This window comes from Pseudophryne corroboree, chromosome 1 (assembly GCF_028390025.1).
Source record: "Pseudophryne corroboree isolate aPseCor3 chromosome 1, aPseCor3.hap2, whole genome shotgun sequence".
In the NCBI taxonomy this organism is placed as follows: domain Eukaryota; kingdom Metazoa; phylum Chordata; class Amphibia; order Anura; family Myobatrachidae; genus Pseudophryne; species Pseudophryne corroboree.
The window spans coordinates 149973974-149998501 of record NC_086444.1 but is presented as its reverse complement, the minus strand read 5'-3'; the positions used below and the strand labels follow the sequence as shown (position 1 = coordinate 149998501).

Genomic DNA, 24528 nt, shown 5'->3' with positions numbered 1-24528 from the left:
TACACTGGCAGCTTGGCTCTACTATGCTCAGAACCAGAGATATCAGCCTTCCAGCAGCTGGTCCCTGCTCCAGGTCCACACGGATGGTATGCAGTTTTATATTTTCGTTGGTGGATTGCTTTGGCTCCTAAACTCTGATCCCCAAGTCCCCAGTACCTCCTGAAAGGTGGGACTCTCTAGTTGTTTATCCCATTGAAAGCTAAGAAATCTATTTCCAAGAAGTGGAGATATCTGCAATCAAGCAAACTGTACTCCCACTTTAAAATGATGAATATTAAGCCCACTCTACTATCCACTCCTCTCCTGCATATTAAACACCCCCTACCACCCTGGAAGCCATGTACCGGGGCCCCTTCATTCAGCCCCGTGCCCCCATTTACAGTTTAGTGTTTTCCCTCCCACCCCATCTCCCACCATCTGTGCAGTAAAGGAGTAATTAGCAGAAATTACTGCTCCAGGTCCTACATGCTGAGCAGAAGATAGAACACCCCCTACTGCCCGCGGGACACCAAAGCTGGCGCAGACAGCATCCCTACCCCTACCACTGGAGGATGGGTAGAGGCCCCAGTGCACTGCTTTGCCCAGGGGTCTACACTGCTGTTAAGATGGACCTGTGTACCACCTTGTACTCCTATATGTATAATTAGTAGCACAAACTAGGGACTGATTCCAAGTCGGGAGCAAAGCAGGTGGAGCAGATGTAAAACGTGTAGAGGCGTGTCCAAACCCAAATCTAAATTGCTGTGTAAAAAAAAGTAAAGGCAGCAGCATTTATGGGCTACATTCAAAAGCAACTACTAGTTACACTGCATGCAAAAAGTAAATAAATAAATGTGTTTGCACCCCTTGCATTACAACATGGTTTGGTAAATACATATTTGTGGTTCAGAAGTGACTATTATTTTTATTTGAAAAACTAAGTAAACCTTTAGATTTATTAACCAGTAGCAACTGATTTAGTAGCAGATTTTTACTGCACCCGTTGATAAATGTGTCACATCATCATGCATATTTGGCCCATTCCTCTCTACATACATGCTTCACTTACCTGACACACTGAAAGGCTGTACTGTATTGTACAATCTCACTTCTGGTCATGCCACAACACTGCACTTTTGTAACTTATGCGCTGAGAGTGGAGGGAGGCAGACCACCCAGCATGTGTGGCGCTGCCCTGCGATGCGATCATAACTCAAATGAAGAGGTTGACCCCTGGCTGAGCAGCATGGCGCAATCGGCAGGGGCACTACCTCCATGTTTCCTATCACAGGTGATGTCATCAGCCGGCTCCGAAAACGTCCATGACACGCCTGCGTTTTCTGCCCCCCCCCCCCCTTTCCCCCCAACTCTGCATCGCCACTCCCGGACGCCCATCGCCTATCACTATGTGATCGTATCCTTCAGGAATTCGATCACATAGTGAAGGCTCGTGCACGCCCATTACAGCCGAGGCGCGTGTGCAGACCAATTGGACGCGGCCCTCCATGCAAACGCAGCGGCTGCTTCCATCTCTGAATAAGGCCCGAAGTCAGCAGAGCAATTTAAACATGCTTGGGATGGTCATATGAAAATCCTTACAAAGAAATAATGATCAAATACGGTTGAGGTTATCAAAAGGTAAAAAAGAGAGAGAGAGAGAGAGAGAGAGAGAAAAAAAAAATGTTCAGACTAGATGGGCCAAGTGGTTCTTATCGACCATCAAATTCCATGTTTCTATCAGTCTTCTGCTTCCGTCATTCTATTACAGATACACTTGTTTAGGAATGTTGTCATGACACATGACCCACTTTCTCTTACACTGCTACTCACTGGGAGGCATTTGATATGCCGGCTGTCGGGATCCCAGCGCTCACCATACCGACGCCGGAATCCCGACAGCCGGCATACCGACAACTATTCTCCCTCTTGCGGTGTTCCCGCCACCCCCGGAGGGAGAATAAATAGTGTGGCTTGCGTAGCTCGCCACTGTAACCGCAGCATGGTGAGCGCATCGAGCCCGCAAGGGGCTCTTTTGCGCTCACAACGCTGCCTGCATGCAGGCGGTCGGGATCCCGGCGCCGGTAAGCTGGGCGCCGGGATCCCAAGCACCGGCATAACATACTACACCCCTACTCACCGATGAGTACTCACTCCACATTATCCTACAGAAATTATTAGTATAATCCAGAATTAATAATTCCATTAATAATTTTGAGTAATCCAATTATTGAACTTGCAAGGCGTCCCCTGACATAGGCACGCCTCCTAACCCATTATTTTCCAGTGGCCCATCTATTACTGATGATTCTCATTGCCATATTAGCCATACAGTAACTTTTACATTGATGAACTCATTAACTGATCCACCTGGCCCTGCTCTATCATATGAATGCTTCATCTTTTTTTCTGGTTCTTAAATTGTCTTAAATTTATTACTACTGACGATATCTGTGGGGTAAAAAAAGACTCTGACCGGCCTTTACCCTCTACCCCTTGGGCGAAATATAATTTCTGCATCTAATTGTGCACTATAAATTCCAAAGGGATGTATCTAGCACACAAATGTCGGGCACCCGACCTGTCCAGTTTCAGACAACTCATTCCATCCCTGCAATTTTTATGTACTAATCCGTGCGCTTCCTGTGAAAATGGGAACATTCTGAGCAAAAAAATGTTCTTACTATTTCCTAAATGACCTTCATTGAATGTATGATTGATGTGTTCATTTAAGATGTTACAAAGTATTTTTTTTTGTGTTACATTGATATTTATTCAATGAGATTCTCTTTATTATTACGGCCTAGACAGAGAAGCTAGGAACAGGGTTAGATATTTTTCTATACAAGTGTCTTACTCCACCCGTCATAAAAAATACCACACACAAAGAGCTGCTTGAATGGATAAAGACCTGAATATTTATTTTACAATTATATATCACATCAGACAGCTTAATGAATGTGTTCTAGGGTGTGGTATCCAGTTGGCACAAACAAAGTCAATTAACTGAGGGAAAAATGAAAACAAAACATTAATGAGATCTGAGTGAACAAAATTAAGGTGTGTACACACGGTGAGATAAATCTGTGAGATTTTGACTATATAGTCAAAATCTTATGAAAAGTTAGTGCATATCTGTGGGACCGTTTAGCTGTACTGCTTGGAATATCAGTCATACACATGTAGGAATTGTTCTTAAGGGCCTATTTAGCAAAGAAAAATTGTGGTTTATCATCTGAAAACAGATTGCCCAATTTATAGTATCGGAGCAATTTCAGAAGTGGTACTGCGTCAGATATCGGAGATATGACCCTTTTAAAGATCACAGTAACAGTTGCCATACTGGGGAAAGTGATATTGTCTGGCTTACCTAGCTATGAAAGGCTTAGCTTTTAGGCGCTCGGCCGTGTCAGCAATTGTAGCCTAAGGGCTACACTAACACATTTTTCAGAGAGGGTTGCTACGCATACGTATTAGCGATCACTTTACTTGTAGCCTTTTTGGAGCCCATGGTCCTCATTCCGAGTTGTTCGCTCGGTAATTTTCTTCGCATCGCAGCGATTTTTCGCTAATTGCGCATGCGCAATGTTCGCACTGCGACTGCGCCAAGTAAATTTGCTAAGAGGTTTGGTATTTTACTCATGGCATTACAAGGTTTTTTCTTCGTTCTGGTGATCGTAGTGTGATTGACAGGAAGTGGGTGTTTCTGGGCGGAAACTGGCCGTTTTATGGGTGTGTGTTAAAAAACGCTGCCGTTTCTGGGAAAAACGCGGGAGTGGCTGGAGAAACGGGGGAGTGTCTGGGCGAACGCTGGGTGTGTTTGTGACGTCAAATCAGGAACGAAACTGACTGAACTGATCGCAGTGGCAGAGTAAGTATCGAGCTACTCAGAAACTGCAAAGAAATTTCTATTAGCAATTTATAGAATCTTTCGTTCGCAATTTTGCTAAGCTAAGATTCACTCCCAGTAGGCGGCGGCTTAGCGTGTGCAATGCTGCTAAAAGCAGCTTGCGAGCGAACAACTCGGAATGAGGGCCCATGTTCTGGGGCCATCTCCATGGTAAATAGCCCTGAAAAAGCTTTCCAGATCACCACAATATGAGGCAATGAGGAATGTTAATTTAGAGTTAATAAATATGCTGTATAAAACAGCTTCATAGTCTAGAGTTGTCTGCATTATACATAGATAAGAAAAATCCCTGGGTTCATAGGAGAACAACTGCAACGTATACCAACTCTTCGTGCCACTTACTATTTTGTAAGGTATTTTCTTGCCGGCTACCTCCTTAATCTCTTCCACTGCCCACAGGGGAGCTTTGACATATGATGATGTTGCCACAGAGAGAGTAAAGCACATTACGCAGCTTGACCTGGTGCCAAGTCAGGACACTCTACAAGTGCTTTCCTTTATCCTGGCCAGGGCACAGCAGTTTACAAGTACTCTCATATGTAAAAGTCGCCAGGGCAAGACGCTTTACAAGCACTCTCACGTTTAATCGTGGCCAGGGCAGGACACAATCAAGCGCTCTCACATAAACGTGGCCAGGGCAGGACACAATCAAGCGCTCTCATGTATAGATATGGCCAGGGCAGGACACATTACAAGTGCTCTCCTGTGTAAATGTGACCAGGGCAGGACACAATTAAGCGCTCTCATGTATAAACGTGGCCAGGGCAGGACACAATAGAAGTACTCTCCTGTGTAAAGGAGGACTGAGCAGGACACTATACAAGCATTGTGCCGTGTAAACAGGGACAGTGCAGGACAACTTTTTTGTCTATACAAGACGTGTACAGGCACTATGCAATGTTTACATATAAAGTGAATTCAGAACCTGATTCTTTTGAGAAATCAGCTAACCTGTATAGCAAATCTGGGTAATATCAGATGAAGACGTATTTGGGTTAGGGATATCTCACCTCTCCTTCATGGTCTAGAAGATGAGGTCCTTACAATTACTTTTTTTCTGAACATCTAGTAATGTCAAATACAATTAGTGTAGTTATGATGTGTCCCTCGCTACCCTAACCATAATGGGCTAGCTTTGACTCACAGCACTGCCACCATGGGTTTGAATCCCACAGGGGCTAGTTCACAATCCAAAAATGTATTGGTAAGCTAACTGGGTTCTAACGTACAGTACAGGATGGACAGCGATGAGAGAGATAGAAAAAAGAGAAAGAGTAGAGGGGAAGCAGAAAATAGAGAGACAGGGGGTGACAGAGAGAAAAAGACAGTCAGGGGTTGGGGGAGGGAGCAGCGATGGAAAGTTTGGAAAACATCTTTCAGATCGGACACCTGCCATGCTCCCTCAAACGCAACCCCCACCCCTCCCCTATGCTCCCTTCCACAATCCCACTCCCCCCATCCAACTGGAATGGGGACACAGAAATTCGAGAGGAAGATGTGGGAGGGGGCTACAGATGAAAGAGACATGCGAGGGAGAGCATACGGCTGCAAAGAAACAGGTGGCATGAGGATGGAGATAAACAGAAGCATAAGTCTGAACAGGTACGGGAGGATGACATGAGCCTGAAAACACACAGGGAAAGAGCGTGAGGCTGGAGAGACACAGTGGGGTGTGAGGCTGGAGAGACACAGTGGGTATGAGGCTGGAGAGACACAGGAGTACATGAGCCTGGAGAGACACAGAGGGGACAGGAGGCTGGAGAGACAGAAAAGGGGCATGAAGCAGGAGACACCCATGGAGGCATGAAGATGGAGAGAACATTGAGGGATGGGGTGGGAAAGAGACATAGGGGATGGGGCTATATAGTGGTCATACAAGCTAGTGACCCGGTGAATGACAGGACAAAAATACTAGTTTATTAATAAACACATATGGGCGATTGTAAACACTTTTTGGGTTTTGACTGTATTTGTTGCTTAAAAGTTGAGGTGGTTATCTCAAAAATGGAACAGGCCAACATCTGGGTACACACCTAAAGATTTATCTGTCCAATCTGCCTGGGGGGAACAAAAATCTGGTAATGTATGGGAGCAAATGACAATTGGCTATTTGCTCCCAAACATTGAAAAACAGACAATGGTCATTCAGACAAATTGGTTAAAGCTGTATGATTTAAAAAATCTATTAGAAAAACTATTTTTGCCAATTTTCTAGCTTTTAGGAGCAAATGGTTGATTGTCATTTGCTCCCATACATTACCAGATTTTTGTTCCTACGAGACAGATTGGACAGATAAATCTTTAGGGGTGTACCCAGCATTAACTCTCAGAGTGCCAGAGAACAGCTAAAACAGGTTCTACCACAATACCTGAAGAAGGGGGACCACCTCTGACATTTCATGTTCTTTTATTATCTGTATTTAGATTTTAATAAAAACATTTTTAATTAAAAACTGAACTAAGTGGCAGAATTTCTTGAAAATCGAACTTGCAGAAGAACAGACCATTTCAAGGAGGTGTGAAGCTCTATTGATACTATAGTTGAGTTCTACACCTGCTTCGCTATTCCGTGGCTTGGCATTTCACAACCTATTTATAAATGCCACATTTTGAGGGACCTATAGCCTATAAGTGAAGCTTTAACAACAAAGGTGCTTTGTATTTCTACTCTACGTTGTGGTCGGGAACCGTACAAGTAAGGGTAAAATATTCCACTGGACAGTTTTACATCTGTACTTAAAAGCCCTGCTTGAAATTCTGTCATTCCTTCATCTGCTTGTTGTTTACAATACTACCCAAGTTGCTAACAATTTGTAAACTATTTAAGCAATGTTTCACTTTACTAGGTACAATGAAATGGATATTGAATGAGCTGTTTGGGCTTGTTGCCACTTCAGTATATTTAGTGCTGTGCAGATAGCAGTGAGCATTGCACAGGGAACACCAATGAGCAGGCTATAGAGATCATTGAGATATTAAATAACATGGTGTCTTTACGGCAGGGAAATGGGAAAGGACCACACATTTGGATTCCTAGTATCTGCTCAATTCCCAATGTGAATGACAGCTTGGTAAGTGCATTTATCATTGATCACATGTGCAATGTGATCTGGGCGCGATATTAGTGACCAGGATCGCATTGCAATATGCAATCATATCGGCTGGATGCAATATTTATCACCCGCAGGGACAGGGCCTCAAAAAGGAGCCCATCCCTGCAATGTGCTGTGAGGACTGAAGGGGCTGCTGCACATGCGCAGTCCCGCTGACCGCACAAGCACTGAGGGCCACCGGCTACAAATGTGATGTATAGCCCATAGGCTTCAATGGGCTACCGCCATCTTCAGATAGCAGAACCTGCGGGGGTCAATATTTGGAAATGCTTTACATTTCGGATATTGATACATCTGGCAGCATCGCATCCCCCATAGAACCCTACAGGGAATGCGGCTGCCGGCGCGAATGGAGAAATCACAGCAAGTATCGGAGTGGCAGTGATAGCAACTCCAACCACATCTGAAATAGCCCCGATGTGCTGCCCCTTAGAAGATTTGATGGCCATCCAGTGCAGCCATCAAACTACTGTACAGCAGGTTGCTCATCAAAGACTTAAACTCTGACTTATTGCTATTGGATACACCACCCGAGTTCACGCTTCATCAAGTTAGCCGCGTAAATAATGTAGTTAATGGACAGCTGAGTGTCGCAAAGTTGCCTCGGACAAGTTTTAATGATAGGCTGCAGCAATAGGTGATTTTAAGTCGCAGCAGAAAATCAGCCTTATGCCACATTTTGATAAATAGCCTTTCCACTGTGGTTGTATAAGTGTGTGGGAAAGTATAGAGATGATTGCAAGTGAAGACTTACAGAAAATAATCCTTACAAACAATATGATGGCTTTGCAGACTTCAGTGAGTCCCTGCCTATAATATTCAATATGTGGTATATACTATTACATACAAAGCATTTAAGCATTACATAGAATCCCAGATTAGACACAGAACTACAACTAAGCGTGTCACTGTATGGTATATTTCCCTGACCCAGGGAGGCAGAACTCTCAGGTGGTTGGTAGGAGATCTGTGCTGGTATTCCTGTGGTCTCCAGCATACAGACATCTGGAATAGACAGAATATTACTATTTGGTGGAGATGCCCTCTCTTCAAGTACATTAAACAGACGCTGCTAGGAATAAATATGACCCTAACAAAATGAAATAATTCTAAATAGTAGAGCAAAACAGCTCCCTCTCCCCGTCAACACATAGCCCCTCTAGATTGTAAGCTCTCACACGCAGTACACACGTAACATTATGTTCTTGTCCGTAACATCTTGTACTTTTGCACATTGGGGGTCATACCGAGTTGTTCGCTCGTTGCCGATTTTTGCAACGGAGCGATTAAGGCGAAAATACGCATGGTACGCAGTGCGCATGCGCGAAGTATTTTAGCACAAAACTCAGATTTACTTACGTCCGAACGAAGAATTTCCATCGTTAAAGTGATCGGAGTGTGATTGACAGGAAGTGGGTGTTTCTGGGCGGAAACTGACCGTTTTCTGGGAGTGTGCGGAAAAACGCAGGCGTGCCACGATAAAACGCGAGAGTGTCTGGAGAAACGGGGGAGTGGCTGGCCGAACGCAGGGCGTGTTTGTGACGTCAAACCAGGAACGAAACGGGCTGAGCTGATCGCAGTGTAGGAGTAAGTCTGGAGCTACTCAGAAACTGCTAACAATTTTCTTTTCGCAATTCTGCTAATCTTTCGTTCGCTATTCTGCTAAACTAAGATACACTCCCAGAGGGCGGCCGCCGAGCGTGTGCAATGCTGCTAAAATCTGCTAGCGAGCAAACAACTCGGAATGACCCCCATTGTTGTATGTTTGACCCGAGTTGGGGATGGAATGCTGGCAGCCGGGATCCCGGAGGTGAGAATACGGACACCGGGATCCCGCCAGAATGTCGGCAGGGGGGCGAGCACTAGAAAGCCCCTTGCGAGCTCAGTGGCTTTCTGCGCTCGCCACAGGTTCTATTCCCACTCTATGGGTGTTGTGGACACCCACGAGTGGTAATAGCCCTGGCGCCACTGCCAGCATTCTCGGTGGTCGGGATCCTGACCACATCCCGTTTTACCCCTATGGACAGTGCAGTGGAGCCTTTGTGGTACCATAGAAATATAAGATAATGATAATAAACATATTACAAAGAAGCTATAAAGGCTGATTCTACAGCACAACTGTAGTGCCACAGCCAATCACTTTCCTGCATTCTGCAAATATCCCAGAAGCCCCAAGTATCCATCCTAGCCAATAAGTCTTCCTTTAGGTATAACAGTTTGGGGCGTGTCTGCAGCCAAGACATTTCAGAAAGCTGAGAGCATTTAATCGTATAAAATAATGAGAGAGCAATGGCAATAAGCCCCGCTGGGCCCTGATTCTGAGCTGGATTCAGCTGCACCTGAGTCTCTGTCTTCTGCTGAGAGCAGATCTGCTACTTTATGCAAACAAAGCCCTCCCTGGTGTACAGACATGAGTCTGAATGTGCAAGGACTGGGATGCCCATTGTCAGCATCCCTAGACTTTTAAATACCGATTGCTTCCTTGTCAGATGCACTAATGGATGCCCAATCAAAATCTGCACCAGCCCTATGGTAGACACATTTTCTCAGTCTGAGTATGGCCTCCTATGAGTGGTTGAGCGCCTGTGTACGCAACTACTTTCAGCACCATGCCTGTGATACTCCCATAACACGTCCCATCTCTGTGGATCTGCTAAACCACCTCCCTGTCATCACCCAGGAACATCTAAGCGTTTCTGAGACTAGGTTTCTTGTGCTCCTTAATCACACCTCTGACTCTGTGTGCAAAATCACATCTCTGACTCTGTGCATATGCCATCTGCATGCATGCATAGGGCAGTACAGGTGGTGTAATGGTTAGCATTACTGCCTCACAGCACTGAGGTCATGGGTTCGATTCCCACCATGGCCCTAACCTAACTGTGTGGCGTTTGTATATTCTCCCCGTACTTGCGTGGGTTTCCTCCGGGTACTCCGGTTTCCTCCCACAATCCAAAAATATACTGGTAGGTTAATTGGCTCCTAACAAATATTAACCCTAGTGTGAATGTGTGTGTGTACATGTGGTAGGGAATCTAGAGTGTTAGCTCCACTGGGGCAGGGCAAATATTCTCTATAAAGTGCTGCGGAATATGTGTGCGCTATATAAATAACTGGTAATAATAATATAGACATATGCACAAAAGAAGAAAAATAGCTTTAGTGCTTCCGACTCAGAATCAGGACCATGTATTGAATTGTACTGCTGGTTCTCTAAGGTCTACACAAGCCACTCTTTATGTATTTAAATATAATAAACCAGACAGTGTAACCTTTCGGGAGAATGCAATAATACTTTCAAACTTGTTAATATTCAAATATATTAAAATGTAACAGTAAGCTTCTTTGAAACATGGGAGAGTTATATAGATACCCTGCCCCGGCCATTAAAAGAACAGGTGTGGAAGTGCTTCAGGAACACAATGTGGTACGAAACACGTGTTTATGAGCAGGATGACCCATATCTCTCAATAATGAATAATTTGGGTTTAGAGCTAATTTTGATAGAGGAGCGGGAACCTTGCTCGAGAGAGGGAGGGCTGTGCGGGCATGATCCGGGGGTCACTTCACTTTATTTTATACCTATTTGACTATACTCACCTAAATGTGTACGTTATTAAGATAGCACCATTGTGAAATATGTACTGAAATTGTGGGGCTAATTCAGACCTGACCTAAATTTAGCACATCTACGATCAGTCACACAGACATGCGGGAGACGCCCAGCACAGGGCTAGTCCGCCCCGCATGTCAGGCCCGACTTCCCCGCACAAGTACAAAAGCATTGCACAGCGGCGATGCTTTTGTACTGGAAGAGTAGATCCCTGCCCGTGCTGCCAGGAGCTACTCGTCGTTGTGAGGGTCGCAGCGGCTGCGTGTTACCACAACGGTCCGGACACGCCTGCATTGCCCGGACCATGCCCCCTAAACGGCGGGCAAACGCCGCTGGCCCGCCCCCTCCCGCCCAGCGACCACCTCTGCGCGATCACAGGGCTAAGACAGCCGTCGGCTGTCTGGCATGCGCAGTTCAGACCTGATCACTGCTGTGTGATAAAGCTAAATATTTACCTTTTAACATAAGCTATTTACTAATACCGTGTAGCCGTAATGGCCGCTAAACCACGTGCACGTGCTACGCACTTTGTACGCTATTTGCGTACAAAGACCTCGCACGTGGTACGCAAGTTACGTACACACGCTGCGCTGGGTGTACGGAATACACACAGCGAGCGTACACACAGACAATAACCTTTTTAAACCTTAAACAGAATATGCTTACACTGTAAACCTTAATACCGTGATACTGTAATGATGTAACACTGATTAACCTTAGTATTTAAGCCAGCTGTTTGAGCGATTGAGATGCTCAGAAACCCTTAGTAATAAATGGTGAAACACACAAACACTTGTTAAGGTTCCAACACCTTACTAGATGATTTTTAGTATGTAAAAGGGAAAAGAAACAGTTTACAGCTTATACACCACAGACCTAACATTAATAACTAAACAGAATAACTAAACAGAAATATACACAATAGCGAACTATCGCAAACACAAATACATAGAATAAGAATGAATGGCTTACATTTAAACGGGTAACAAAGTGGCCACAGAGAACATACCATACGGGGGAACACTCGCTAGCGCAACCGGATCCAGTCCTCCAATTATCCGACAGATAAATGTTGATGAGAGAGAGTACTGGCCGGTCAGGGGACAGTGGCCTTTATATACACAACATACAGTACACTACAATGGGCCCTACAATCTCATTGTTCATTGGACACAGGAATGTGTCTCTGCATTATAACAAAAGGTCATAGGTGGATTTGAACAGGTGGGCTGTGACTATTTCAAACTGCTCAGGTGGGAGGTATCCACAGGATTCCCGCCGCATGGATAATGAACTGCAAATACAGTAAATGTCCATAAACTTCTTATAGACATAACTATACGCAGGAGCGATTAATCTCTTCCTAACCAACACCGGAATGTTTCTAATAAAATACTCTTCAGTTAGGTACTAGACACCACCGTTCAACCTTTGCCTGACCCTTCATATCATGCAAAGAGGAATTCCCAAGTCCCCGAACCATTTACACTAAACATACTTGCAGTTATTATTAAGGGGAATACTATCTACAAAACACGCTATATGGGTTAACTATGCTATAAACGAGTCGCCAACTACAGGCTCACAAACTCCGCCGTAAATACCCACATTATGCGCACTATCGCTGGAGCGATATTACGCAACTTGCGGATGTGTGCACGTACGGCGGACTGAGTGCACGCGCAGCGGGCATGTGCATGGGGTTAGTATATGGCGATGTGAAGCATGATATTTTTCGACTTTGACAGTCCACCCTTTGGCAGTCACCAATAACTGCCACTTTCTAAACAATTCAAACAGAAAAATATATGTCATCATGGAATACCTTTTTATGATTGGGTAGAGGGAAGAGAGGAGAAGGTGGGAAAGATATGACCTAGTGAGATAGTGAAAGCATGTGTGTATGAAATCCATGTCTGAGGGGTCATGTATCATCGTGCCGTACGTGTTCTAAATCAAGCTTCGAGGTATTGCGAAGTATACATTTGAATCCTTCTTATCCCGTATTAAGGGTCTGTGGATGGGCTGTCAAACTCTACCGAGCTCTTTCCGGCTTTTGGTTGCAACAAATGGGGTGCACATTAGTTGATGATACATAAAGGGGGAGAATATGTGAATGCTACTATGTAAAAATCACCTGTCGACTATGTGGGGTACTACCTGGAGGTTGTAGAGATGAAGATAAGAAACATGCGTTATAAATGCATTCGTATAATTTTATGTGAGATTTAGTATGCAGTCGCTGATTGGGGTCTTGTTGATGTCTTGTCTGATGTCTTGTCCGGATTGTCGTATCTTTACTGTAGCTCTGCGGTTTGTCAGCAAACAAAGCTTCTTCAAGTGTCCATAAAAAGAATTACAGTCTCTAAAAGCTCATTAGGTGTCTGTGACACAGTTCATCAGTGGTCTTGTATAAACGGTCATCAAATTCTTCTTCCAGGCGGATTTCTTGGTACCTCTGAGAAAAGCAAAGGAGAAACGGGTGAAAGAAACGGACTGTGGAATCACATTTTATCACAACATTGTCTCGATTGCCGGGTCATAAATTAAATTAGTTGTTGTTACAATGCCCTCACTCCTCAGACTCATCACCTTGGTACTACGCTTGCAATTCATTAAACTCCGAACACATCTGAATACCAGACCAATCAGTATGATAACTCCCAGGATACACAAGAGGAATTTCCCTACGTCCATGATGACGCCCTGAGCCCATTCTCCTAAACCTGAAAACCAATTTCGTGGGTTCAACCATGACACCCAGCCAGTCAATTCATTACCCACAGCAGCGAGTTTAAGATTGTGCCTCCTTCGAAACTCCCACTTTAATTGCAATATATCATCCATTTTTCGATCTATAACCTCGGTTGGGTCCTCAGTGCTGTTAGTGATATATGTACAACATTTCACGCCATACTGAGTTGCTAGGGTGACACAATACCCGCCTGTTACCGCTGTGAGGTAATTGAGAACCATTCTATGCTGGACCAGCTCTGTTTTGTAGGCTTGCAGCTCTCTCCCAGTATATCTGAAGGTGTCATCATACATCTCGGTGATATTGTCTATCAGGTTTGCTAGCGCATTAATATACCTATAATTTATAACTCCTCTGGCGGTACGGGTGATATCTACCGCGAGAAGGAATTGAATCCCGGTGGATTCATGAATCAAATCAGAGGCCGCATGCTCTGTCCTATCTACAAGGTGCCTTTTAACGATGTGTTCGTAATGAGTGTGAGTGTAAGGAGCTTGGGCACTGCGGTGAATGTCTTTCATTTTGTTATGGGTAATGGTCATTACTTCAGGCAATACTTTTCCAACGTAACACAATCCCTCTGAGTTTGGGGCAAGCCACTTATACGCCTTCCTCCCACATATGAAATATGCATCATCGGGGAGAACATATGGGATGGCAAATGACATAACCATATTACAAACCTTCCATGAAAACAGTCCTATCCCTAACTCTCTCATTTGTCTAGTACACGTATCAGGCTGTATGACATGTGCACAGTATCCTGGTGATACTTCTCCAATTCGCATGATCCTACTTCCTAGAGTGTACCTATACCGGAAATATTTTCCACTGTCTATTTGGCGTATAAGTTCTGAGTCTAGGGGCATTCTGTCAGCTCTGTGTGAGAATGTCATGGTTTGGTTGTTCCATGACACTTCCCAATTTCCCGGCTTTCGGGGATTGGAAATGTTAAAACATATTAGGGACCTATCTACATGGTATTGGTGGAGCTTCAAACTAGGAGGACTAGAAATATTAAATCTCTTGTCCACCGGTCTCCCACCCTTTAACTCAAGTACCTCATCTACCGTTAAAGGATATGGCACTAGTCCTGACTTTCTATGGCCCTGAGGTACTTGTGAGCATACCCAACAGTCTGTCTGATTTAACACTTTACCCACCAATGAGTGATAGTCACTCAATGGATGCCGGTCCATGTTGATATTAAAACTGGACTGACATTTCTTGATGCAATCGTCCTCAACTATATTTTCACAATTCCTACAGATACAATTCTCTTCAGCTAACAATCCTTCACAATGTCTATTAATAACATGGCTACCAGATCGTTTTCTGATACTCGCCTTTGCTCGGTGATTGTGTTGCTCTTGAAATTCTACGCCTCCATCCTGATCATCAGACCCCATTCCAGATCCTTTCTCGACCTCACTGGTACTCTCACCGAAACAGACTGCTCTGGTCAACAACAGGGTCAACAGGAAAATCCGGAACACAGTCTCTTGGGGCAAGTCCATCTTATAGGAGGGAAAGGAGAAGAATGAGAAGAGGGAAGGAGAAAAGGAGGGAGATGGGAGCTGGAGAAAATAACAAAAGGGAAAAAGAAATCTGGCTCGACAACCGTCTCCGATCTTATTGTTTTCAGTGCTCAGGTGCCATCTCAACCTTCCTGGAACAGACACTCTAACGATACAATTTCCTCTACCGTCTGTTCTTTGTCACGGGACCTCTCTGGGTCAGCGACCTTCTTACAGTGAGACGAATGGACCCAAGTCTCTCTCTCGGCAACCTTTAACGCTGTCGTGCTGGTCAATAAGACTTGATATGGTCCTTCCCATCTGTCAATAAGGCAACCTGAGCGTAGAAAATTTCGGATCATTACATAATCCCCAGGTTCAATGTCATGACAATTACTGTCTGGCAGATCAGGAATCACTAGCTTTAAGTTGTCGTTTTGATTCCTTAACTGCTTACTCATCTTAACCAGATACTTTACAGTTATTTCATTGTTACATTTCAAATCATCCTGGGGGTCAATCATTACATGAGGTTGTCGACCAAACAGAATCTCAAAGGGAGACAGATTAAGAGGGGACCTGGTAGTGGTTCTGATACTATATAATACAAGTGGCAAAGTTCCGGCCACAACAATCCTGTTTCAGCCATCACTTTGCTCAACTTGTTCTTAATAGTGCTGTTTACTCTTTCCACTTTCGCACTCGCCTGGGGGCGATACGGAGTATGCAGCTTACTATTAATTCCCATTAATTTACACATTACCTGGAAGACTTCACCTGTAAAATGGGTACCCCTATCGCTTTCAATTATCCTAGGGATACCATACCTGCACACAAATTCCTGCACAATTTTCTTTGCGGTAAATGTAGCGGTATTTGTGGCAGCGGGGAATGCTTCTACCCAATTTGAAAATACATCAATACAAACCAATACATACTTTAAATTTCTACAAGGTGGTAATTGTATGAAATCAATTTGTATTACCTGGAAAGGACCATCTGTAGGAGGGATATGGGATGGTTCTGTTGGTATTGTCTTTCCAATATTCTTCCTCAAGCAGGTGAGACATGTCATCGCTCTTTTACCCGCATGGGAAGAAAATCCTGGCGCGCACCTATAAGCTCTTACCAACTTACACATTCCTTCTTTGCCTAGATGAGTCAGCCCATGTGCCGCTTCTGCTAGACTTGGAAGATATGCTCTGGGTGCCACTGGCTTACCCTGTCCATCTATCCAGAGTCCTGAGGACTCCTGGCCATATCCTTTTGACCTCCAAACTGCCTTTTCTTGTGGTGAACACAAATTTTGCATTTCACACAATTTCTGTGTGCTTACAGTATTAAATACCATCAGTTGTGTGGTGTCTGTCTGCATGGGGGTACTGGCTGCTGATTTAGCAGCTTCGTCTGCTCGGCTGTTACCAAGTGACACTGGGTCTTGGCTGTACGTGTGGGCTTTACACTTGATAACAGCCACTCTGTCAGGTTCCTGTATTGCTGCTAAAAGTCTTTTGATGTGGGTTGCATGTGCCACGGGTGTGCCAGCTGCCGTCATGAAATTTCTAAGGCGCCATAGGGCCCCGAAATCATGAACTACTCCGAAGGCGTACCTAGAATCCGTGTAGATATTGGCTGATTTACCTTTAGCCAATTCACACGCTCTGGTTAGGGCGACCAGTTCAGCAACTTGTGCTGAGTGAGGTGGGCCCAGGGGTTCCGCTTCTATGGTACCTTTGTCATCTACGACTGCGTATCCAGTACACAAGTCTCCCGAGTCCGTCTGTCTGTGACAACTACCGTCAGTGTAGAAAGTAAAATCTACACCTTCCAGTGGGTTGTCACTGATGTCAGGCCTTGCCGTGAAATTTTGGGTCAAATATTCCATACAATCATGTGAGTCAGTGTCTGTACTAAATCCTCCTTCACCATCATTCTCATCCCCCACCCTTTGTGCCTGTCCAGGCACACCTGGGAGATACGTTGCCGGATTTAGTGCACTGCATCTCTTTATGGTGATGTTTACAGGGGCCATTAATGCCAATTCCCACCTTGTAAACCGTGCTGATGAGACGTGTCTGGTTTGGGCTGAATTTAGTAAGGCTGACACTGCATGAGGTGTATGAATTGTGAGGTTGTGTCCTAGCACTACATCTTCGCTTTTACTCACTAGCAATGCTATTGCTGCAACACTTCGCAAGCATGTGGGGAGGGATCGCGCTACCGTGTCTAGCTGAGCGCTGTAGTAGGCTACCGGCCTGCTGGCATCACCGTGCTTCTGGGTTAAGACACCTGCCGCACATCCAGCATTTTCCGTACCGTACAGTTCAAAGGGTTTCCCACAATCTGGCATACCTAATGCTGGTGCCTGCGTTAGGCACTGCTTGAGTTTCTCAAATGCCAGTTCAGACTCATCTGTGTGCGAAATCCTATCTGGTTTGTTTGATGAGACCATCTCCTGCAAAGGTAGGGCCAGTATGGAAAATCCTGGGATCCAGTTACGACAGTACCCACACATTCCTAGGAACGTGCGAATCTGTTGCTGAGCCTGTGGCAGTGTCATGTCATGAATTGCCTGTACTCTATCAGTGGTGAGGTGTCTCAGTCCTTGTGTCAAACAATGCCCCAAATATTTTACCTTGGTCTGGCATAATTGCAACTTGTCCTTTGAAACCTTGTGTCCTGTATCAGAAAGATGAAACAGAAGCGGTTTCGTGTCTCTCAAGGACGATTCGAGTGAATCAGAACACAGCAGTAAGTCGTCTACATACTGTATTAATATTGATCCACTCTCAGGTTGAAAGGATTGTAAACAATCATGCAAAGCCTGCGAGAAAATACTTGGGCTGTCGATGAAACCTTGTGGTAAACGAGTCCAGGTGTACTGTACTCCCCTGCAGAGGTACCGAGAAGAAAGCGGAGCAGAGGTCAATTACAGTGAAAAATTTTGCAGTGGGAGGGATTTGCATAAGGATGACAGCTGGATTTGGTACTACGGGGAATTGGCTCTCAACTATTTTGTTGATCCCCCTTAGATCCTGCACTAGCCTGTAACCCCTCCCCCCACTCTTTTTAACAGGGAAGATGGGACTATTGGCAGTGCTGGATGTTCTAACCAGAATGCCCTGTTGTAGCAAGTGTTCTATTACTGGGTAAACTCCTAACTCTACCTCTGGCTTCAGAGGATACTGTGGGATTTTTGGAGCTATCCTACCATCTTTTGCTTGAACTACTACAGGAGCTACATTTGCCATCAATCCAGTGTCTTGTCCATCCTTGGTCCAAAGTGATTCCGGTATCTGGGAAATCATTTCCTCTACCTTGGACGGACATCTATGTGTAACAGCAGTATGCGTCATTAACTTTTGTGGGGTGTCTAACATATCCTGCACTTCCTGAGCGTGATTCTCAGGTATATCTAAGAATACACCTTCAGGAGTACAATATATGACACATCCCATCTTGCACAGTAAATCTCTACCAAGTAGATTAGTCGGAGCCGATGCAGCCAGCAGAAAGGAATGCTTAGTCTGTAAAGGCCCTATCGTAATCTCTGCTGGTTTGCTTAACGGGTAGTATTGTACTACTCCCGTTACTCCCATGGCTGGAATTGTCTTACCAGTGGTCTTCATACCCACTGTTGAATTTAACACTGACTTGGCCGCCCCCGTGTCTACAAGGAAAGGTAGAGACCTACCATCTACATCAATTGTGACCTCGGGTTCACTTCCAAGGCTCGCAATTAATTTCACTGGCTGCAAACTACAGGTGTGGCCCCACCCCTATTGTAAATTGTGACCTTCCCGCAGCGCATTGGTTGCTACAATATGTGAGGGAGGTAACTGAGAATTTTCAGAGACTTGCCAGTCTCTTTTTGGTGGGTACCTTCTCGTTTCTCCTGCATATGGCTCATAACTCCGTCTCTGCGGTCCCTGATCCCATCTACGTGTGTCATACTGTTTGTCATGCTTGGTCTAGGGGGTCGATATACATTGTGTGAGTTTCTATTGGTGCAGTTACGTGCAAAATGTCCTTCCCTGTTACAATTGTAACATTTTACCATATAAGGCTTACCACCAGGGGTCTGAGATTTAGACTGAGGCGGCCTTGTTGTAAGGGCTTGGATACTTATGGCCATCAGCTTATCACCCTGTGACTCCCTGCGTCTTGAGATGTTCCTGTCGTGCCCGACAGCAGTCTCTCTTAAGGCGGCCACCGACATACCTCTCCAGTTAGGTTGAGTGGTTTGTACCCTATTTCTTAATACTTCCTTTAAACCGTCCATCAATACGGACACCGCTACCTCTCTATGATGTACATTTGCCTCAATGTCCACGATCCCAGTATATCTAGCCATTTCCTCCAGTGCCCGGTGGAAATAATCAGAAGCAGTTTCTCCTTCCATTTGCTTAATGGAGAAAATTTTGTTCCATTTTACAACGGCTGGGAAATATACTCCTAACTGCAGATTGATCTGTTTAACATTTTCCTGATTGTACTCGTCAGTGAGGGCTATCTCAGCATCCAATTTACAATCTGTAATGAATTTAACAGGGTCAATACTAGAGGACAGGCATGCCCGCAGTAGTGTCCGCCAATCTTTGTTGTTGGGTTCAGTGGAGTTACCTAGGTCCTAAATGAACCTTTGACATGCAGCTAGATCTTTTCTGGGATCGGGAAATTCAGACAAAATTGTCCTTAATTCTGCCCGGGACCAGGGACAATGCATTGCAATATTCCTGATGGGTGTGACTCCATTTGTGTCGGTCTTGCCATTGGGGACCGCTATCACCCTGACAGGATTAAGGTCAATTACCTCACTCTGGGTTGATTCTACACTGTGTGGTGTAACAGTTTCAGCATATTGTACAGTGCCGTACTTACCTGTAGACACAAACTCACCTGTCCCTGCACTATGGGCCTTCGCTACCGCTCTTACTGGTTGGGCCGTGCCCACTGGAGTATCGTTTATGGTGGCCGCTAGAGAGAGAGCTGAAATCGTAGTGGGCTCATCTTCCTGGTCGCATTCCTGAGGGAAGTTTAGAATGGGATACAACTTGCATGGGTTAGCATTAGCATCAACATTTGCATTAACATTCATTTTACTCTTATCACTACTATATTTGTTAAGTGCACTCTTTTCGTACACCCGTATGCCATTCTCTGCAGCCACTTTTTCCCCTACTATATACGGTGGTGGTGCCGTTGCTATCAGACTTCTACCAGGATTTGGATTTGCTTTTTGAGCTAATTCCTGTTGTATTTCACTCTCCTGTTGCCATAACTGTAAACAATCAATGTCTAATCCTCTGTTTTGCAGATTTTATTAAACATATCCTCTTTCTTAGATTTTGCAATACCTCAGGATTCAAACTGCCCACCCTGGGGAACTGTTCTCCATCATCCTCAGTCATTCGTTCCCATTCTTTGCATAATACCTGTGTGTGTGATCCGTATTTCTCACACATTATATACCGTGCTGACCCTTTGGGCCAACAACTACCAACGTGAACCCTTGTTGGTCGTCCCTTACTTGAGCAACTGGCCCCCATTGTTTGCAGATATTGCTGTCTCAGCGAATTCTTACAAAACAAACCAAGTTCCCAGAGATAAGGCGACGGTGAAAGTTCAACAAGTGCCTTCACTCACTCACGCCCCTATTGGCCAATACGAATTCCAGCAATGTGCCCACCACTGGTCGTACCCAATCTCGGGATCTTTTTATAACCTCTATTTACTGGGGCGTGTGGGAGTATGCTACCCTTCCCAGTAAATATTAGTTGTTGGAGATTTCCTGAGTGAACAGCGAAACTCCCTTAAAATAACAAAAACCTACACAAATCACGTTAAAATGTACAAATAGCGTCTATGATCCCACAGCAAATTTTAGTGGGTATCAAGGTGAACTAACTAATGTACACAGTAGCGTGCGGTCCAGTCGCACTGAGTATAAGTACCTATTATTTATTCGCCGTGCGACCAATGGAATCGGTTGTTTAGGCTGCGAAACCTTCAGCCGGAGCGTTATACTGAACGGGCCTATATGGGTACTACGCCAACCCCCGGGGCTGCGCTTTCTTAACCTTCGCAGTCCTCTTTGTCTGCGGATACTACTTGCTCCTTTACCTTATACAATGTTAACGTGAGCAAGCCAATCCCACGCCACCAAGTGTCCACTCACCTGGTGTGGTCTCCGACGGGATCCCGATTTCTGGGTTCACAAAAAGAATACCTTTATTTGCACACTCACTCCTGTTCACTCATATGCACTCTGATTTTTCTGTACAGAAATTACTTTCATTCAGGCAAACAGTTCAATCCCCGGGTTTTGCAATAGAAAAAGGTTCTTTTTAAACTAAACTTTTGGAAACTGAACAAACTTGTGCTATTATCGCGTGGCTACTATACCGCCCACACTAAAACAGTTATCGTGTGATTTGAATTTAGTGGGCGTATCCGCACACTGCGTTGCGTAAACACGCCACTCGTGTAGGCCTTTGCGTTTGCGTACGTAATCTCGCACGTTGCCCGAGACACGTATGCGAAAGACCAGATACGCTCACAGTAACGCAAATAACACGCTTCTATAAATGTAAACGATGTTCAACTATAATCGCTTACCGAACACCACACAGTGTCTGTTATGCTGTGTGCGTGTCCTTTACAATTATTCCCTTAAATATTACTTTTATAATCTCAACTAAATAGCACCAAATTTCCTCAGCACGTGTCTAACAATCAATTCTAATGGCAACAAGAGAGTGACTATGCGAGAATACATAAATAAAAATGCAGGTGTGTGTGCGTGTATTATGTGCGCAATTGGCGCCAAACAGAGAGAGAGAGAGAGAGAAAAAAAAACAGATTTAAAACAATAGCTGTATGTTCTTACCTTCCTCGGATCTCACCAGCATCCCTACAAACCAAGCAAAGCAGACGCAGACGCTCATCCGATCAGCACTACTGTATCCCCAACCACAAACACGGATACAGGGGATACTACCTTTCTGCCCTTTGCTGATCGATAAAGTCTGCGCGTTTTCGCCTGACTGCGGATATGAGGTGGACCGGACAAGTGCCCAATTGATAAAGCTAAATATTTACCTTTTAACATAAGCTATTTACGAATACCGTGTAGCCGTAATATCCGCTAAACCACGTGCACGTGCTACGCACTTTGTACGCTATTTGCGTACAAAGACCTCGCACGTGGTACGCAAGTTACGTACACACGCTGCGCTGGGTGTACGGAATACACACAGCGAGCGTACACACAGACAATAACCTTTTTAAACCTTAAACAGAATATGCTTACACTGTAAACCTTAATACCTTGATACTGTAATGATGTAACACTGATTAACCTTAGTATTTAAGCCAGCTGTTTGAGCGATTGAGATGCTCAGAAACCCTTAGTAATAAATGGTGAAACACACAAACACTTGTTAAGGTTCCAACACCTTACTAGATGATTTTTAGTATGTAAAAGGGAAAAGAAAACAGTTTACAGCTTATACACTACAGACCTAACATTAATAACTAAACAGAATAACTAAACAGAAATATACACAATAGCGAACTATCGCAAACACAAATACATAGAATAAGAATGAATGGCTTACATTTAAACGGGTAACAAAGTGGCCACAGAGAACATACCATACGGGGGAACACTCGCTAGCGCAACCGGATCCAGTCCTCCAATTATCCGACAGATAAATGTTGATGAGAGAGAGTACTGGCCGGTCAGGGGACAGTGGCCTTTATATACACAACATACAGTACACTACAATGAGCCCTACAATCTCATTGTTCATTGGACACAGGAATGTGTCTCTGCATTATAACAAAAGGTCATAGGTGGATTTGAACAGGTGGGCTGTGACTATTTCAAACTGCTCAGGTGGGAGGTATCCACAGGATTCCCGCCGCATGGATAATGAACTGCAAATACAGTAAATGTCCATAAACTTCTTATAGACATAACTATACGCAGGAGCGATTAATCTCTTCCTAACCAACACCGGAATGTTTCTAATAAAATACTCTTCAGTTAGGTACTAGACACCACCGTTCAACCTTTGCCTGACCCTTCATATCATGCAAAGAGGAATTCCCAAGTCCCCGAACCATTTACACTAAACATACTTGCAGTTATTATTAAGGGGAATACTATCTACAAAACACGCTATATGGGTTAACTATGCTATAAACAAGTCGCCAGCTACAGGCTCACAAACTCCGCCGTAAATACCCACATTATGCGCACTATCGCTGGAGCGATATTACGCAACTTGCGGATGTGTGCACGTACGGCGGACTGAGTGCACGCGCAGCGGGTATGTGCATGGGGTTAGTATATGGCGGTGTGAAGCATGATATTTTTCGACTTTGACATGTGCTAAAACGCACAGCAGCAATCAGGTCTGAATTGACCCCTGTGTTCAGTGTACAATGGACAATTGTTCAGGATGTGTGTAAAATTCATGTTCATATGGAAGTGTACATTTAATGTATGCTATATCATGCTCCAATAAAAGGAAACATTTTGGTTTAAAAAAATAAATATATATATATATATATATATATATAAAACAATGAAAAGTTGTTAAAAAATTTCCCTTTCCCTACTGAGCCAGTAACCTACTGCTACCTTATTAAATCAGGAACTGAATTTGACTTTTTTGAGTGCGGTGGTTTCTATCACAGTTTACGTAAAGCTTCTGACAGGCATGTGCTATGTAGCATTTCTATACTAATAATTGAGGCAACAGCGCACGGTGGGAATAGGCTGTTCCTAATTTAGCAATCTGGAAATTACACACAAAATAGACCATTTGGAATTAGTGATTCTTCCTCTTTAAACAGCTCCATTTGGGATTTGTCAGTGGGTTAGAAGAAATCTGCTTTTATAATTGGTTCAAGTTTTCAATAACATGCTATATTCCTAAGGCAATCCTCTGGGAGTGACCCCAACACGAAGCTTTGATTGTATAGCCGGATGCCAACATCTATTAACATAAAGGGCTTACAGGGAGTTAGGTCAATTGTAAACATTGAGAGTAGGGAAATCCCTGAACGGGGGTTCGTGGACAGAACAAAATTGGCATCAGAAATATAACAGAGGAAATAACTTTGAATGTCAATAATGAAATGAAGACGTAATGAAGTGAAGAAGATGTTAATGTATAAAAAAAAAAAAACAGCCTAAATGAGCCGGGAAAGAAATGTATACACACAGGGGTCCAGGGATAGCTTGCCTCTGCTCATAATCACGGTTAAACAGTGTGAGCAATGACCAATTTAAATGTCAGACATGACCCATGTCAGAGAAGCCTATAAGATGAATCACAGATCCAGTATGTTTTGTTTATCTTCCCCACTTAGATGTTTATTAAGAACAATGAGGAATAATGTTATCCTTGTTAGGGCTATCCCACAGGAAACGGAGCATTGGAGATCCAGGCTCCTAAGATTGTTCAAAGCTTGAGAATAATACTGACATCATTTTCCATTATGCACGGGATATTTTAGAAGTGTGTAATGATAAACAGTGACACAGATATAAATGCTACTGCAAGTGACCTGTAAACGTTACGACATTCTCTCAGTTACTGGAAGAGAATAGTTATTACAGTCAATGCAGA

The 24528-nt window shown here is 44.2% G+C and overlaps 2 protein-coding genes across 9 annotated transcripts in view; one reads left to right on the top strand and one right to left on the bottom strand.

The window, feature by feature from the left end:
- Window positions 1-24528, bottom strand: part of ARSB (arylsulfatase B) — a 320071-nt gene that overhangs the window by 82952 nt on the left and 212591 nt on the right. Inside the window, exon 7 of one of the 7 annotated variants that reach the window (XM_063963586.1) lies at window positions 2910-2982. The exons of 5 other annotated variants lie outside the window; for them this stretch is intronic. In XM_063963586.1, coding sequence (XP_063819656.1) covers window positions 2975-2982 — 8 coding nt within the window. In that variant the 3' untranslated portion in view covers window positions 2910-2974. Of the gene's footprint in view, window positions 1-2909; window positions 2983-6179; window positions 8005-24528 lie in introns of those variants that run through there. One more of the 7 variants, XM_063963569.1, reaches the window with a different exon arrangement.
- The window catches only part of LOC135057856 (uncharacterized), a 263586-nt gene that overhangs the window by 61504 nt on the left and 177554 nt on the right, over window positions 1-24528 (top strand). The window lies entirely within an intron of this gene.